At 36.4% G+C, this 18,967-nt stretch overlaps 3 protein-coding genes across 3 annotated transcripts; all 3 read right to left on the reverse strand.

Moving 5' to 3' along the window:
- Window positions 4,390-6,599, reverse strand: LOC109721098 (inactive LRR receptor-like serine/threonine-protein kinase BIR2). Its single transcript, XM_020248516.1, has one exon. It carries the CDS (start codon window positions 5,236-5,238, stop codon window positions 4,390-4,392), a length of 849 nt encoding a protein of 282 aa, XP_020104105.1. The 5' UTR covers window positions 5,239-6,599.
- LOC109721804 lies at window positions 10,219-12,903 on the reverse strand. The gene is made up of 4 exons (XM_020249597.1): window positions 12,677-12,903; window positions 12,362-12,601; window positions 12,217-12,282; window positions 10,219-10,660 (listed from the first exon to the last, which is right to left on the reverse strand). Exons 1-4 carry the CDS (start codon window positions 12,851-12,853, stop codon window positions 10,505-10,507), a joined length of 639 nt encoding a protein of 212 aa, XP_020105186.1. The 5' UTR covers window positions 12,854-12,903; the 3' UTR covers window positions 10,219-10,504.
- On the reverse strand, window positions 14,435-17,879 carry LOC109721802 (transcription factor bHLH74-like). Its single transcript, XM_020249594.1, has 10 exons — window positions 17,699-17,879; window positions 16,336-16,519; window positions 16,145-16,257; window positions 15,885-16,061; window positions 15,735-15,800; window positions 15,564-15,632; window positions 15,395-15,466; window positions 15,087-15,269; window positions 14,880-14,967; window positions 14,435-14,798 (listed from the first exon to the last, which is right to left on the reverse strand). Exons 1-10 carry the CDS (start codon window positions 17,840-17,842, stop codon window positions 14,767-14,769), a joined length of 1,128 nt encoding a protein of 375 aa, XP_020105183.1. The 5' UTR covers window positions 17,843-17,879; the 3' UTR covers window positions 14,435-14,766.

The following is an 18,967-nucleotide window of genomic DNA, read 5'->3' on the forward strand; positions in this document are numbered from 1 at the left end:
GTTCACTAATATGAGATCACAATAAAAGAGAATCTAATTCCCTCATTAGTGGGGCGATTAATTAAATCGCTAGATAGATTTAGGATCCGTTTGGCCGGGTATAGAATATATACTATTTTTAAATACAGTGTTGCGGATTCGATGAATTTGATTCTGTCGTAAAAAAAAAAAAAATACTGTAAAATGGATGCTGCTTCTTTAAGATGTATTCGTTAAAATGTAAACTTTCATTGTTATATATCATCTCTAGAACCAGTATCCTCGTGCAATCCCTACGGTCCGCGTAATTACTTGCTGCTTCTTGGATTAGAGAAAGGTGAAAACGGATCGGATATTATCTGGTAGTATCCGCATTCATATCTGATCTTATCTGCATTAGGATTAGAAATATTCGAATCGGGTTGAATACGGATGTCGATATGATTTTAGAGAGTCGAAGAAATTCGGACTTTCTAGTAGTATTACTTATTTACATTTATATTAATATGTAAGGAGGGTGATATTATACATATATTATTACAGGAAAATAATGTTGTTTATTTTACTGAGTTTTATATTAAAATTGTATCTATAGTTGTTCAACCTTATAAGAATGGAAAAATTTTAAATGTAAGTGTGAAGCTTTAGCTAAATTATTGCTAATTCTAGCTTATGTTTTTATAAGTGCATATCTGAATCTAAAAAAAATTCCACTGTATCCGAATTTGCTTAGAAAATTTAACATCTGATACAAATTCTTATCCGAATTCGTATCGGATATGTATTCGTCCAATATCCGACTAAATCCGACCCATTTTATACAACCATAGAGTAGTCACCTACTTGGGGGCTAGGGTTACTATACTCTTATGATTATAGAGCACTTCGTACTCATAAGTTATTTGTACTGATGGAGCTTTTGAATCGATGATCCGCTCCCTTAAATATGATCAAGAGTATTTGAAACTTTTAGAAAATAAATTTCGTAATTTTTTGAAATCATAATAAAGTTCATCAAGTGGGTATAAAATGAACAGTTAAAATCGAACGACGTCTTAAAAATGGATGATCGGATCATTCAATTTAAGATCGGAGTTATTGATCTTTATTTATGTAGCGAATAGAATTTTCTATTAAAAATTCAACTGATTTCGATTCTTTTACACCGTTAAACTAGCAAATATTCCACACCGACCGTTAAAAATTATCAATTTTGTGACTTTTTGATCGTAAGGTAAATAATGGCAAAAAATTATAAAATTTAATTTCTAGATGTTTTAAATGTTCTAAATAACGTTTAACGGTGTGAATCGTCGATTCGGAAGCTCTATCATCGAAAACAAAATACGAGTACGAGTACGATCGTACCCATAAGAGTATAATAGCCGGACTCTCCACTTGGGTACAAATACAATCAACACCTCTCTTTCACTCTCTCTCTCTCTCTCTCTCTCTTTCTCTTTTGGGAGAAAGGTCCCCTCCAATCTCTGCCCCCTTTTGCAGCAGGCCTTGCAATATGAACTCTGGTGAACAAATGAGGCAGAAGTCCTCTTTTGTTTGGCATGATGATTGGTCCCCTCTCCCAACTCATCTCTCCTCTGCAAGGAAAAGGAAAGGCTCATGTGACATCTGCTTCTGCTTTTTGCTGCTGCTGCTGCTGCTGCTGCAGCTGCAGCTACTGTGACTGCAGCTGCTGCTAGTAATTGTCCTTGCAAACTGTGATTCTTGTCAGGATTTCACTGCCATGCTTATGTTTTAGGCTTGGTTTTGCCTTGAGGGCAATGAAAGAGTAATTTTTTTTTTAAAAAAAAAAACTGAAATACAAAATCTTTTTTGGTAAATATTTATTTTTTCACTTTTCATCTCCGACTTTTAAAAATCTATATTTTATCCACTTAAAATTTCATAAATATTTTCAGAGAGGGGTAGGGCGTTAATAGAGAGGACAAAATGACTAAATTGTTCTTATTTTTTATATATATTTTTAATATAGTTATATTATTTTGAATAGTATTTTTGATATAAATTATGAAAAATAGACGGAATAGTAATAAAATTCTGACGGAGGAGGATTAAATACAACAATTTAAAATGTTGATGTAGTAAAATATAGATTTTTAAAAGTTAGAAAAGAAAAGTAAAAAAACTCGGGTATTTATAAAATTTTTTTTTATACTTTAGCCAATAAAAAATAGTTTTCTTTTCTCTCGTAATTGATACTACATTGTGGGTTGTGGATATGGTAAGTAATGAGTCAGTTGAGATGTAATTGGTGCCATCCCATTAAAAAATTGAGAAGTGTATCTCTTTATATTCTTTTTTTTTTCCCCTCAACTTTTGTTTTGTTTAGTAGCATTTCACCCCTTCACCGCTGCTTAGAGATGTCAACAGGTCGGATTCGGGACGGATTTTTAAAATTTCGAACCGAACCCGACTTCAAACCTGATACCCGAATCCAAACCCGAAAATTTAAACTCGAAATAATTATTTCTTTTTTCAATATTTCAAAATATATTATATTAAATCTAAATTTTTAAAATACAAATTCAAATATAACATTAAATTTTTATATATATATATTATATAATGCAAAATAAATTCGGGTTTGGGTCGGATTCGAGTACAGTCAAAATTCATATCCGAATCCGTATCCGTGGGGTTTTCATTTTTGATATTCATATCCGAATCCATATACATTTAGCATTGAATATATCTGCTCCATTTGAATTCGGGTTCGAATAAAATTTCGGATATCTATACCCATTGACATCCCTACCACTGCTTTAGCTTTTATTTCCATATACTAAAAGTTGCCATTATACATACACAAGGGCCTAAGAAATTAGATGTTGGAGCATTTTAATAAGAGACCTAATCCAAATAAGAAAAACCGTTATAGGGAATTTGCTCAAACAACACTTTTTGCCTAAGCCAGAGGGAAAAAAGCTCTTGTGAGAGAAATTATGCTAGAAAAAAAGCCTGTTTTAGAATTTCAGCAACAGCTTTTACTAGACTAAGGCTTCGTTTGAGATTGCGGAGAGATTGCGTTACGTGCAGTGAGAAACGACGATGAAAAAATATCCTATTTATTTCCGTACAAAATATTGCGTTTCGTATATTACGACTAGTCGGTTACGATATATTTTCTGCGATCCTATCGGAGAACGCAGAAGCATATTCTTATATGCTTCTTTTCAACTCCATTTTATCTAATAGCGTTAGATCCACATCAATACCAAACTAAGTCTAAGCTCGTAATCGTGTGGTTATTGCTAAACTTATTCTTTTCATTGCTAAACTTATTCTTTTCTTTCGGTATCGTATCGTGTCATGTTATGTCATTTAAAATGATGTGTTGATTTCTGACCTCGCTCGCACTATCAACATATCGCGATCGAGATCGTGTTATCGTTTTCTTTTTTTGAATCACCACCGTCTCCGTTGACTAATAATAGGATAGTAGACAAGCCTTAAATAAATAAGATTAAAACAGCCTTCAATTAGTCAGTTTGGCTGGAATTAAGAGCACCAATAATAATAATAACGCAATAAAATATTCAAATTCAAAGCATCTTAGATCCAACAACAACTGTTAACCCTGTTTTCTTTCATAGACCATAGCAAAAGAACATTAATAAAGGAGACACAGGATACATAGCATGCATTCCTAACCCCTTTTTTTTGTCAAAAAAAAAAAAAAAGGGACGAGAAAGAAATGGCTAAGAAAGAGATGGGCTTTGTACCTTTTTTATTTATCTTTTTTAAAATGCTAACTACACGATTAATTAGTTGAAACTAATCATGCATGAATCCTCACCCGAGTGATTAATTAATTGATTAATTGTTTATGAGCTTTGATATTAGATGTTTAGATCCACAAAAGCCCACACTGTAGCTTTCCCACCTCCCAAAGCATTAATAAGAAACATTGATGTACACTGCCCCATCCCCTTCATCAGTCATAAATATTCCTACGCAATTATTCCATTTTTCCGCTCATTTACAAAATTCATAACCCAACAATAAAATAGAAAAAAGTATACAAACACATCAAATTTGAATTAATTAGTAGTGAAAAAAAAAAAAAAGAAGAAGAAAGGGGCTTATTTTTATACGTAGATACATAAATAAATCCCCTAATTAATTAAACTCAATTAGTTCTTCTTTGTCGAAAGTGTGGTGGTATACATAACATTTCTTTATACTGATAAAAATCTATCAATAATCCCAAGCTTAATTTTTCTCTTCCCAAATCCCCCCACCCCCCCAAAAAAAGAAAAAAAAAAACCCCAAAATCAGAGAGAGAGAGAGAGAGAGAGAGAGAGAGAGAGGCTTACACGAAGAAGTGGAAGAGGAGGAGCTTCAAACCCTAATAATAATCCATGCGCGTGTTGAGAGGGAGAGAGAGATCTAGAGAGAGAGAGAGATCGAGATGTAGAGGGCAATGAGAACCCTAATGAGGGCTCGGCGGTCGGCGAGGCGGAGCCAGAGGCAGACGGCGGTGAAGCTGAGGACGAGGCTGAGCATGCCGCTGGCGAGGCCGATGGCGACGATGGCCCAGACGGAGAGGGCGCGGGCGGCGCGCGGGGCGGGCGGCAGCGGGAAGCCGTAGAGGCCCCGGTTGCCGGCGAAGGAGGAGGCGTTGAAGCGCGGGAGCGGGGAGCCGAGGGAGCGGTTGGCGAGGAGGACGGGGACGGGGCCGGAGAGGCGGTTGGAGGAGACGTCGAAGGCGGAGAGGCGGACGAGGAGGGCGAGCTGGTCCGGGATGGGCCCCGAGAGGAGGTTGGAGTGGAGGTCGATGACGTTGAGGTAGGCGCAGAGGGAGAGCTCCGGGGGGATGGGCCCCGAGAGGAGGTTGGAGGAGAGGTTGAGCACGGCGAGGTTGAGGAGGAGGGAGAGCTCGCCGGGGATGGGCCCCGAGAGGGAGTTGGACGAGAGGTCGAGGGTCTGCAGGTTGGAGCAGTTGGAGAGGAAGGGGGAGAGGGACCCCGACAGGGACAGGCCCGCCAGGGACAGCTTGTACACGCGCCCGTTGTTGCACGTCGCGCCCTGCAGGTACGACGTGAACCCGTTGCAGGGGGACGCGAACGTCGCCCGGCTCCAGTTCCGCAGCGAGCCCCCCGGGTCCGCCAGCGACGCGTGCACCTCGCTCAGGCACCGCTCGTCGTCCGGCTCAGCCGCCGCCACCGCCACCACCACCGCAAAGGCCATGGCGACGACGACGACGACGACCAGGAGGACGACGAGCTTGGGAGCCATTATTAGACTATGGAGGAGGAGGAGGAGGACGAGGACGAGGACGACGATGGAGGAGGAGAGGATGGGGAGGAGTGGAGTGGACTGGAGTGGGGACAAGAAATGGAGAGGAGCAGCTTAAACATTTGCTTTGCTTTGCTTTACTATTAACTAGTTAATAATAGTAATAGGGATATATAAGGGGGGCGGGGGGGGCGCGGTGAGGTTACCGCTTCCGCGGAATCGGATGCTTTGGTGCGGATTCGAATCCGGATGAATGGGAAAGACCCTCTCTCTCTCTCTCTCTCTTTCTCTTATTTATTTATTTATTTTATTTTATTTTATTTTTTTTGGAGAGAGGAAGAGGAAGAGGAAGAGGAAGAAGAGTGACTGCAGGTAAGTAAGTATTAATAGGAGAGTCAAATTAATTAGAACAGAAAATGGAATAGTAAAAAAAAAAGAAACAAAAACGACTAGCTCCAGCTTAAGTTTGGTGGATACTTTAGAGTAGCTGACCAAGCGTATGGGAAGTTGCGACGCTTAAAACTATAATAGTGATAATAAATACGTGACTAATATTGTATAGTATAATATAAAAAGGGAATTTCTTGGGTGGGGCCTGTACTGTATTAGGCTGTGTAAGAAAAAAGAATACGGGAGAGTAAGTATTATTATTATTAGTTCGGCTACTGTACTGTACTATCGATAGTATCGAATTTTTTATACTATCGTAATTTTTATTGTTAGACCTATTCATTAATTATTTTTATCCGTTAAATTATATTATTCAACTAATCATCTACTCAATCTTAGAAAACTCTTATAATTCTAACTAAGAACTACTATTATTTTAACCGTATGTCTCTTTATCTAACAGTTGAAAATTCGACAACAGCAAATGTTTAGTACTACCGATAGTATGGTAGCATAAATTCTACATATTATTATAGGCAAGCACAACTCATACAAAGAGTTAAGATATCGAAAAAGAGAAAAATTAAACCATTGTAAGAAAAGATAATATGAAAGAAAAGAAAACAAAAGATGTAAAGATTAATGCTCAAACCAAAACAGAAAATTCAAGATGCAACAAATGGACGGTTATGATCATTTGATCACCGATTGCACAAGGTGTAAATTTTCTACAGTTCCGTGCACAGAAAAATTAAAAGTACCTACACTTTTCGTACACAGAAGCTGTTCCACCGCTCATCCGTAAATTTGATAACAATCAATCAAATGATGATTTTTAGCGCAATTCAAACTGAGAGCCAAAATTAACCCTCTCATCGAAATATATCCATAACACAACAGTGCATTTTTTTTTTGGGAAAACTTCAAAAAACCCCTTGTGGTTTCAATTCTTTCACTTTAGTACCCTGTGGTTTAAAATGTATCAAGTTAGTACCCTGTGGGCTGTGGTTTCTCACTTTATCACTCTAGTACCCTGTAGTTTAAAGTGTATCAAGTTAGTATCCTATGGTTTTGCACTTTATCACTTTAGTACCATGTGATTTTAATTTTGTATCAAGTTAGTACCATGTGGTTTTTTAAATCATAGGGTACTAAAGTGATAAAGTATGAAACCACAGGGTACAAAAGTGATAAAATGCAAAATCACATGATACAAACTTGATATACTTTAAACCACATGGTACTAAAGTGATAAAGTGAGAAACCACAGGATACTAACTTGATACACTTTAAACTACAGGGTACTAAAATAAAAAAATGTGAAACCACAGGAGGGGTTTTTGAAGTTTTTCTTTTTTTTTTATTTTTTTTGTTGGGTGACTATGTAGACTGGGTTTATCGCAAAATTTCTTTCAAACAAGTAGTGCCAATGCCATAATAACCTCGTCATTATTCGAAGAAGACCTTGTAATTTATACAAAGCAACAAACAACCCCCCTTCCCCCGCTGCAACAAAGAAGGTACCCACCCAGTGCCCCCTTTTTGCCCTTTTCCAAAGAGGGAGTCCCCTCTTGTGTCGCTCTCACTCTTCTGCCACCACCTGTCCTACGACCACTTCTCCACACAGTGTCTCTATATTTTCTTTTTTTATTAATAATCTTAAAAAAATATTTTAGTTATAAAAATATTCATCTAAAAAATTTATTTACAAAATTAGATTCATACGATAAATAAATTATTACTTTTTAAATATGATAAATCATTTTAACATTTTTTTTCAAAAATATTAAAATTATTTTTAATATTTAATATTATACATCTTTTAAAATTTAGATGTAAAAAATATATAATAAGGTGATAAATCATTCACCGCTTTTAGATAGCGGTAAATAATTTATCACTTTTATGGACCTATTTTTATAAATAAAAATTTTAAATATACATTTTTATATTTAAAAAATTTGTAGACTTAAGTAGCCCAAAAACTCTCTCTCTCTCTCTCTCTCTCTCTCAAAAATAGTGAATACGGTCTAATATTTGACAAAATTATTTGCGGCTCTATATTTTTTTATATTTAAATATTACTCAGATAGTAATATATACATGTATTCAAATATGAATATGAATTAGAATTAACATGAATTAGACACAATACAATTAAAATTTTACACTCCTATTCAAACTTTATATACCTATCTTATTTAATAAATTATAAAATTTAATAAAATATAAATATAATTTTAACACATAAAATCCATAATAAAATAACTTCTATACGGGACTTTTCTAAAATAATTATAATCAAGGAGTTTAATTTTTCTGACTATCTATTATTTAATAGAGTAACATATTTTATTTATGATATGATTTATTTTAGTCTGAAAAAAGACTTTATGGCTCAGCATAACATTCCATTCTAAGCATTTTAATCACATATCTTATCTACCAAATATACACTTTTTCTAAGATAATTCAAAAAAATACACCGAACAAAATATTTATGCATTCAAATAAAGCTTAAATTTAAAAATATGCTAAATAAGATATTTATGCATTTAAAAATAAAAAAGGAACCTTAAAGCTGACAGTTTTAAGGTTCTTTATTTCTAACAAGAGAGAGAGAGAGAGAGAGAGAGATTCGAAGATGAACGTATTTTGAGATTTGGGAAGTCAATGCTAAATAACTTAATTATAAGTACACAAAGGTGTCTACATTACAAATGTCGAAAATACGGATATGCATTAAGCGAAAATTATTGACTTGATTCATGCATACAGTATAAAATGCTATATCGATTAATCGATAAATATTACTACTGATCTTACAGTACGGTATTTTCATACATTATTAGTATATCGGCACCTATAATGGGAACAACACTCTAACAAATATTGCCAACACATCAACAGATTTATACGAGCAACATTTCTAAATTTTCAAATCATTCCTCCTTAGTTACTACATTGGTAATTTACAAGAGAGAATTTGTTATTAGAGATTCGAAGCATTTTCCCTTGTGAATGGCATTGAAAAATAATTCTTATAGATAAACTTCAAGTTAAGTCCGCCTAATATGCTCTTTTTTGTACTTATAAGTTTTTAGTTGTTAGATCTATTCTTTGACTATTTCCATCGATTGGATCATACTATTCAACCAACGACCTGCTTAACCCTAGAGACCATTATCATTATAATCGGAACCCACTACCATCTTAACCGCACATCCCTTCATCCAACATTCCAAAACTTAAGAGTACAAAGAGATCTACTCATAAGAGTATAGTAGTCTTAACCCTTCAAGTTATCCTATTTTGGTTTAACACATTTTCACTTTGCCACTCCGATCCAAAAAGTAGTACTTAACTATGAAATTTACCGTGCTTTCATATGGTCATCCTGTGGTCCAAAAAGTCACAGTAATTTTAATTTTTTTGTTTCACTATAAGAACCTATCATTAAATATGGTACTGCTCCACAAGGGTAAATTAGCATTCACCTTTTTTTTTTTTGTATCTGGTGATTAATTTCCACCGTTAAAAAAAACCTAACTAAAGGTAAAAAAACAAGAAAAACCAGTATCTTTTGTCTCCACGCCCTCTTGGAAAATGGAGAAATTGTTCCCCCACAGCAAATCCTTGGATGATGAGACACAAGATCTCCGCTGCCCCACAAAGCACTTCTGGTGGAATGGCTTATACTTTTTTAGCTGGTTACCGTTATTGCCCGTTTAACATACATAGACATGAGAGGCCCACACAAATAATGCTAGATGCTATGCTATAGTTGTTCTTCCTGTGAACTGTCACCAAACCTTAGCCCAGTTGTCCATACTAGTCTACTCTAATTTGGATAAACTGGACCACACTAATCCCTTAATCTTTGCCAATTAAATATTCGGCACCTCGAAATTTTTTGTTAGTATTTTATTTTATTCATTATCCTTATTTACCGACGAGGAAAAAGAAGAATTACCAACTGCATTAGGTGCATCTTATGTGGTCTCTAAATCATACATACTAAAAAGGTCAGCTCGCAGGTGAAATACATTATTGTGAAAATTCATTACTATTGAAACCTTGCATGGCCTAAAAGCAAAATCTAATCATAAGGTCAAAGAATATATCTGTAAAAACTTATTCGAACATCTAAAGCAGGCGGTTACTTATTTACATGTATATCTCTATAAGATCATAGTTTAGTCCGTACTCTTTAGAAACATGTTTGTCACATACGCCTGCACCGGCAAATTCTAAACATCCTTTGGTTCTACACATGGAGTGTCCCCTAGCTGTTCCCGTTTAGTTAAGCACATTCCTAAACACAGGGTACATCTATTAAATACGAGAATAACACATTTCTCATTCTAAATTTTTCTACAAAACAATGAACTCAACTATACTTTGCTTAATGGCACAACAAGCACGTTAAGGAAAGAGGATAATGTTAATGACCTCATATGATTTAATGCTATTCGACTTTACCACCTATGTTTCAGCCCCCAAAACTGATGTTGCTGTTTAAGGCAACTTGCTTCGAGTTACAACTGAAATGCTGGTGAAGTCGAGAACGTGGCAATGACATGACTCATCAAATCACTACAAATAAAGATCTTATTGTTTGATCTCATTCATCTGTCTTATTTATATTGGTTTAATAAGGTATATGAATATGAATTGCTTAAGTGAATTTGAAGAGAAATCAGACCACTACACAAAGGCTGTCTAATTTTAGTTGTCGAGAATATAAAGCTTCTCTTGTAAGGACATGAAAGGATATCAAATACCAGTAAAGAAGATACGCTCGACTAAAGTGATGAGATTTACCATCTGTAATAATTAAGCTCCAAATGATTTGGTAGAACATGGACGGGAATGATCAACCTACAGGTCGGACACCATTCCACCTGGGGTCGTCATTGTCGATCCTGTGCATATAATTGTATTGATTATTCCTTATATAAGACACACCTGACCATGCTCCACGAACAAGTAGAATGCTTAAGAACACCATGCTTCCAAACGTGCAGACCACCTACAATTGTTTGCGACAAAATTAGGATTGTAAAGGGTTTTGATAAAAGAAAAGAAGAAACAAAAACGAGGAATGAAGAATATGAACTTTCATTTTTAGTAATATCCATAAATATGAACTTAGAAAAAGTAAGTAACACAAACTTATAAATGATAATTAATTATCCTCTTTATCATAAACCGCAAAGTATAGTATTGTTCAGCATGCTAATTCAGAAGAGATATGTGAGGTGGAATATACCAGCTTATTTATGTAGAGATAGATAGAGCTACTAATAAAGGATCAATCATCAGCTCTTACTTGGGAAACATTTTCAATGGCTACTCTTTGGCTGTATAAGCCTATGAGGACAGCGAGATAGTACTGGATAAAAAATCAGGTAAAAAAAAGGAGTAATTTAATCAAGCAGAAATAATTAAAATATGCTTCTGTTGGATTTCATACGAGTCATTACCAAAAATCAGATTGTAATTTACTAGTTTTCTCTCCCATGCTTTACCTATAAAATAGCCTTAACCCATTTATAGACACAGAAAGTTGATGTACGATCAATCCTCAGAGCAACACGGTTTCATCCATTTCCAACAACAGGCCAAGCTATGGAGAATCTAAAAGATTTGGAGTCCACTAACTTATCTCCTGAATCATTGGCGAGGAGTATCAAATTAGACGGATGAGAGTAAGGAATCAGCCAATAGGCTTAAAGAGGCGATTGATGGGCACATCTAAGAACAATTCTCAGAAAGAAAAAAATTAAACACCCGTAGGTGTAGTTAAAAAGAAAAAAAGTCACCCAAACTGGCTAAGCAATAAAGATATTAGGGCTGATTCACTCCACACTACAAAAGTATAGTCGCCAACATGCAGTCATTGACTAGTTGGAGCGCAACCAACCCTACGAGGACTTAGAATATCCTAATATTTTTCAATAATAATATTTGTCTTGTTAATCTAAGATTTTCACAATCCGTAAGACCAATAAGGGGAAAAAACTTCCTGTCTTTTCTACATTTACCTGGTTCACAAGAGAAATTTAAGTCGGAAACTAAATCAAGGACATGCAGGTCGCAAAGCTCTACCCCCGTTAAACATGAATAAGAAACTCTAAACAGAAGAATCAGTTCAACCAGGAACTAAGGATCAAAGTTAATGATGAAACAGTAGGCTGCAATAGAAACAGACAAATTGTTCTTTTACTTTTAACCCTACAAACTGCACCCAAACACTCTTGCAATATACTTCATGTAGAAATGAGAAGATGGAACCCTTAATCCAGAACCTTCTAAGCATGAAGTTGCTTTAATTCATAGGCTATACGTCGAGAGAAGGTAATTTGCATTGATGGAGTCCTTAGATTATTCTCTAGCTTACTCCTATACCACTATTGTGCTCGCAAAGAGAACGCAATATCCTGTATCAGTTGAGTTGCATAAGACTCTAAACTTGAATAACCCAATGCTCAACACAATTCTGGGCAAGCTTTGGCGAAATGGGACTATTAACTACACAAAAATATAAGAAAATTGATTTATTTAGAACATGATACTTCCATTTACCTCAAGAAAGGCTTTTAGAATCCACAGGAAAGCTAGTATTAGAACTCCATTCACCGAAAAGCGCACCTGAAATCGTTAAGAATCGTCAATTTGAAGTAACAAAGAACCCTAAATTCCCCAACAAGCGTACGAGATTGATCTATACCAGCTTGGTGGAGATGGAAGGGGGAAGGACCGATCGAACGGCCCTCCTCGCTCGGCGAGAGACCCTTCGGAAAACGTTGTGCAGGAACCTCGCGAGGAGATCCAAGCTCCGATCATCATCCTCCTCGTCCTCATCCTCATCATCATCATCGTCATCATCGCCCTCCCTATCATCGTACCTCTCTCCTCCCGCGAAATCGCCGACCCACGCACGCGCGTCAGGCGCGATCACCACCGCGTCCTACTCAAATCCCCCCATCATCGTCGAATCCAAACACGTCGTACATGGAGATGGAGGCGGAGGCGGCGTACCTACCTGGGAGGATCGGGAGGAGAAGCTTCTGGAGGCTTTGAGCGGAGAGGAGAGTCGAAGCGGGGAGAGGAGAGGGGCCAAAGGGAGGAGATGGAGATCGTGGTAGGGTTTGGGGCGGGGGAGGTGGGAAGGGAATGGGGGAAAGGAGAAGGACACGGAGGAGGAAGAAGACGACGCCATGGGAGAGGAGCAGCTCGAGCTCGAGCTCGAGCCTCGTTATAAGCAACGGTGAACGCTTCCCCTTTTGGGTTGGGTTAAAAGCGGGTCGGGTTCGAACCGGATCTTTTCTTTGTAAATTGGGTTGGCCCGGCCCATTGCCCACAGCCCAGCTAGGAATATGATTAGAATCGGGTCATGTTCTTTTATGGGCCCCCTCATGGTTTATTAGTGTAGTAATCCGTGCGATACGACAGGTAGATAATTAAAAAAAAGATATAAAATATCGATAAAGGAGGAGGAAACAATGATGAAAGTACAGACGATAAAAGGTGGGATTCATCTTGTCGATAAAGAAAGGTGACAGTCGACGAAAGCAGAAAAGGAATAGGTTGAGCCAATGCAGAGATGTGATCCGATTCGATTCAAGCAAAAAAAGGAAAACCCAATTTAGTTCAAGCAAAGAAAGAAAAAAAAAAAAAAAATATGGAGGATGGGCCGATTCGGAGGAGCCTACACTCAACGATGATTAGTTTGGTTTAAGCAAAGAAAGAAAAATCCGATTCGATTCAAGAGAAGAGAAAAATATTTGAAAAACTTGAGTCGGTTCAGAGTGGACCCCATACCCAACAATGAAGGGAACTTTACTATGTAGAAAATTTAGGAAAAATAATGTATATGTATTGATATAGATATAGATAGATCTAGGTATAGATATAGGTATAGATTTGTTTGTTTATCCGTAAATAATTTTCGTGTTGAAAATAACTTTCAATTGAATTAGAAATTAGGTAAAAATTACTTTTTTATCGCTGTTTATTTGGTGGTAAGTTAATGACTTTGGAACTGTAGTTATCCAACCTTGTCTATTTGAAAATTTTTATCAGAGTAAAAAATAGTTATAGTTAATTTTTTATTATTTTTTTTTCTATCTCTTTCTTTTTCGTAATTAGTTTGAAGAAGTGGAGTTGCGCGCGAATTTAATTCATAGCAAACCAAACAATGAAAACTCACATTTACAGCTGAAAATAATTTCACCCTCTGCATTTTTGTAAAACAAACATGCCTTAGAAGTACATTTTCACTTCGCCTCACTGTAGTTCAAAAAGTAGCACTTAACAGCCTTCTAATTTTATTGTTTTTTTAGCATCAAAACTATAACAAAGTGATACTTTTCGCAAATTATAAGCTGAGACAAATATACAGTACAATATTTTATCATACTATAATCTGCATACAATGTGCACTTTATCATCTCGTGATTTGCAAAAATAATATCACTTTGTTGCATTAGCAAACGTACTTAAAATATTGTATCATTTTATATGTAGTGAGATTACCCGAAAGATTATCAGGAAAGTAATTTTATCTTTGTTTAATATTACTCTCTCCAACTGTCGCAGTTGGAACTGCGGCCAATTTGGTTGTAATTCCAACTGCTGAATTTAACCCTCCTCGTGTAGTTCCAGCTACAACAGTTCGATTCAAATACATGAAATCAAACGGCGAATTTGGATGTGGATGCAGTTACACTTGCAATGCAATTACAATTACGTACAACCAGAGAGTCCCAAGAAGTTTTTTTATCCTCTCAAATCCTTATACTGAGCATCACCAATAAGTTATCATGTAATTCATTGAGAAAGTATTACAACCTTTTGCTAAACATAACTGATAACTCCCTAGAGACCAATAATTTTTTCCCAAGTTCTCCAAATACAAGAAATAATACAACACCAATCAAAGATTCAAACATCAACTCCAATCCAATCTAACCCACCCAGTGATCCTCAGTGTACTGCATCTTTTATATGAGATATGAAAAAGAGAACAAAAAGAGAGATCAATGGTTAGGGCTATGAAACTGTACAACACTTGTCGGAGAATCCGCCGAGATATACAGCATATCAATTAGAGGGAAATTGCAAGTGCTTTTGCTATTCCACCACCTTCATGGAACCTGATACATCTAAACAAAACTCAAATTACTTAAACTAGGACGTAAAAAGTTTGCGAGAATGGGATTCGAAGCCAAAGTTCAGATTTGTACTGCTGTTCTCTGTTCCGCCGGTCACCGCGCTCGGTATGAAACCCATATGTATGATGTTTTGAAGTTCGTCGTCCCACAGTCCGGGTATCTGAGACGAATGAAGTTCGAAAAAGATTATCACATCATTCTTTCGCCTTCTTTTCCGCTTTTCGCGGAGCATTGTAAGGCAAATAAAAGGAAATGCAGCAACAAGATGCTGTATATTACTTGAGAGATGGTGGGGAACTGGGGAATGGATGTCGCAGGAGTGTTCCCCGGATTTTGGATACCGAACAACATTTCCGGAAGCACGATTCCATTTGGCGACGACCCGTGAAAACTACTCTGAACATTGCTTAATCCCAAACCAGATCCAAGAAGAGCCGGGCGCATATCTCGTGATTGAAGAATCTATTCAAAAGTTTTTTTTTAAAAAAAGAAAACTCTTTCAATTGTTAAACTACAATTAGAACATGCGAGGAATTATACTATTAAGGAGAATTAGTTTCCAATTTCTGAACATTTCTATCTCTTACATCTTTAGTCAGAATCTGCTCGAGATTAAAACTCATCTCTGGATTCACAGCCGCGAGCTTCATCGATAGGAACTGCAGATTACAAAAGACCTGAATTATTGGCCTAACCATTCAATTAGTCTCAAATTACTTTTTTAAACAACTAAGATTCGAAAATCGGGGAATGTACCTCGACTTGTCGTTGCAACGACTGCACATAATTGATAATCTCATCAAGCATCATCGCTTTGCCAGTAATCTATCAAATAAATACCATGTAGAACATACATTAAACAGTAGCCCCTTTCAAACATGTCACAAAATAGTAGGGGATAGATACAAAATTATATGTTAGGGTTACCTTACTGCAACCTGGAACAAGATCTTGAAGCAGCCTCATTCTTTCGCTAATCTTTTCCCTTCTCACCTGCGATAAAAAAAGAAATTACGCTAAGAAGGACAAAAGGAGAAAATAAGAACAAATCATGGTTTTCGTAGAATAAAGGCGCACTCTTTCCGCGAGGCTGTGGCTATTGGTCGCTTGGCCGCGCTTTGCCCTAACATGAATGTAATCATCTTTAGAAGCATCGCCGTCGAAAGTACTCTCTTTAGCTTGATTTCCACTGTGTAATTTTATCTCATCTTTTTCGACAGCGTTGCTCAGAGACTCCATCTTAACCTCCATTTGCTGAGCCATCATCAAATTCAATTACAAGAAAAAAAGAAGAAGAAGAAAACAGGTAAACAATAAGATATTTCGAGCCATATTACTTGAATCCTATCCTGCGGCGTTTCGGAATATATAGAAACACCATCGACGGCGCCTTTTCGTTTCTTTCCTTTGAAATTTTTATCATTACTGCGCTTGCTACCCGTAGAAAAATCTAGAGAGGAGAGAAAATTTTGCAGTTCGTCAGTATTGTTTTCAGAAAAGAGAATTTACAGTTTAAACAAACTTTTACCGGCCGAGGGATTGTAAAATTGGAGTCTTTGTTGCGTCGCAGAATTATTATACTTTGAAAAACCACTTGGCCCATTAAAGTCCATAGCTTGCCCGAAGTATTGGTCGCCGAATCGTGCCGAAGAACACGGAGTGTTTACAGAAGAAGCCCCGACAATCTGATCAGATTGCATTGCTGAACACCTCTGAAAACACAAAGATTACAAATTTTCACCCAAAAACCCAGAAAATCAGTAAGTTAAAAAAGAAAAGGGAAAGAAATTATGATCTCAATTACCCAAGCAAAATCCTATCTACAGCTACTGAAGTATGCTATGCTTGAGATGAAGTTATGAAGCAACTTATATGAAGCTTCTGAGACAACATCTTTACCTAAAGAGATAGAGATAAGAGATAGAGAGAGAGAGAGAGAGATTGACTGGTAAATTTCTTGCAGGGCTCAACAAGGAACAACTAAAACTGGCAGCTTTACACAAAGAGGTAAAAAAGCAAAAGTAATTCCTTGTCAAGAGAGAGAGAGAGGAGAGGAGAGAGAGAGAGGATCCCAAAGAAAACATTAAGGAAAAAAAAAAAAAAAAAGAAAAAAAAAGAGGAGCCAAGTAGAAGGCATATAATCTTACAATGCACCAGCTGGATAACTTTATCAGAACATTAGGATCAAATGTATTCTATTCTCACTGCAAAGAGCCCCCCAGGGACAAAAAAAGTGGAACTTTCACACACAGCATAAAAGGGGAGGAGCAAGCAATGAGCCACATCATTGAGTATATAGCTCTCTCACACACCACAAACTCCTTTTGGGGACTTCAAATGCAGCTTCTATCATACAAACCAGCTCAAAAGCAAGATTAAAACTTTTCCCATAAGCTCAAACATTAAACCAAAAACAAAACAACTTACTCAAACTGGGGTTTAAGATGGGACAAGAGCAAAATTTTTAACCTTCCAGGTAGTAGGAAAAAGAAAAAGAAAGAAAAGGAAGAAGAGGGGATGGTTTGGGGAAGCACTTTGACTAAGTAGCTATAAAGGGATGTGAAGAAACTCTTCAAAGCAACAAACACTGATGTGTAAGGTGTTGTGGAAATGGATAATGTTTGAATGGGGGTGATGCTCTTAGGAGGGAAAGTTCCAAAGCTTCTCAGACCAGGAACCAGGGAAAATGAAAATTGCTGTAAACAGAAGCACTCTGAAAAATTACCTCAGTGGGTTATATATCACTAGAGACCTTGAAAGTGCCCCCCCCAAAAAATTGAGAATTGTTACAAACAACCAACACAACAATTAATCTTTTACAAGAGAACCAAAAGGAAGTAAATAGGAAGGGAAATTGAAATTTTTACCTGCTAGAGGAGTGAAACACTTACTTTTATGTTTTTTTTTTCCTTTACTTTTCTGAGGGAGTTGTTGCTGCTGTTAACCACTACCAACTGCTCTTGGTAAAAATATTGTTTTCCAAAAGCCTTATATAGTAATATTTGGTATGATATAATAATATGATTCTGAGGCATGCAATGGTCATATAGTTTGTGGGTAATACATTATTATGCATACCTGTTGTTATCAAACAAGAAGAAAAGAAAAGTGAAAAGCCATATTATATGGTTTTGTACCAAGTTATTATTGCTTTTGAGAGGGGAAGGTGCTTCTCTTCCACACCAAGCTTTGAGGTAGGGGATCTTTTACTGACACACTGCCAACTATTTCTATACCCATTCCTCTCTCTCTCTCTCTCTCTCTCTCTCTCTCTCTCTTCATATTTTCTTTACCTAAAACATAAGGAATCTTAACATCTTTTTTTTACCTTCTTGTCCTGTAGAGCTCTACAACTGGGGGAGTAGATGGACATAAATGAGGAATATAGTCAAAGAGAAGACCATGGGGGCATTGTACAGCAAGATTATTGCAGTGAATGAACTTGTGGAATTGGATTCTCAAGTCCCAGCTTATGTGGATGTGTAAGGAACATGTAATAAATGTATTGTGATGGTACAATAGTTACTGTAACCATTCATTAATAGCTTCTGGCTTCAGCAATAATTATTATGTGAAATTTTGGCAACCACTCCAGATGTTTATTTGACAATCTGAAAGTAATCTTTTCATTATTTATTTATTTGGGGGCAATTGCTTATATATTTTTTGAAAAGTTTTCGACTTTTTGATTTATTCATCTTAGAAGGCTAATATTGAAAATATCTATTCTACGTTCCAACCTATTTCTAATATACCCGTAGAGTTAAAATCTGTTAATGAACTCTGTTATCTCTGTAAAATTACTATTTTGTCCTTTTAAATATACCCTTCCACCATCATTGACTTTCTTATTTGCTCTTAAAGTCAGGGGCATAAAAAATATTTTGACTTTTGATCTTTTCTAATATACCTCTCTACCGTCACCACATTTTTTATTTGCCCTTAAGTTAAGGGCAAAATTGACATTTTAATTTTTTTTAATTGTGGTAGATATTTAACTCATGTTTAACCCAAGTTAACTTAACAGGAGATAACTGCGGAAGTATTTTGCAATAACGGTGGAACATATGAGGGTATTTTAGAAAGAAAGAAAAAAAGTAGGGATAAATCGAATATTTTCAAACAGTGAGGGGTATATAGGCAATTATTCCTATTTATTT

Source organism: Ananas comosus, linkage group 15 (genome assembly GCF_001540865.1).
Source record: "Ananas comosus cultivar F153 linkage group 15, ASM154086v1, whole genome shotgun sequence".
Lineage (NCBI taxonomy): Eukaryota > Viridiplantae > Streptophyta > Magnoliopsida > Poales > Bromeliaceae > Ananas > Ananas comosus.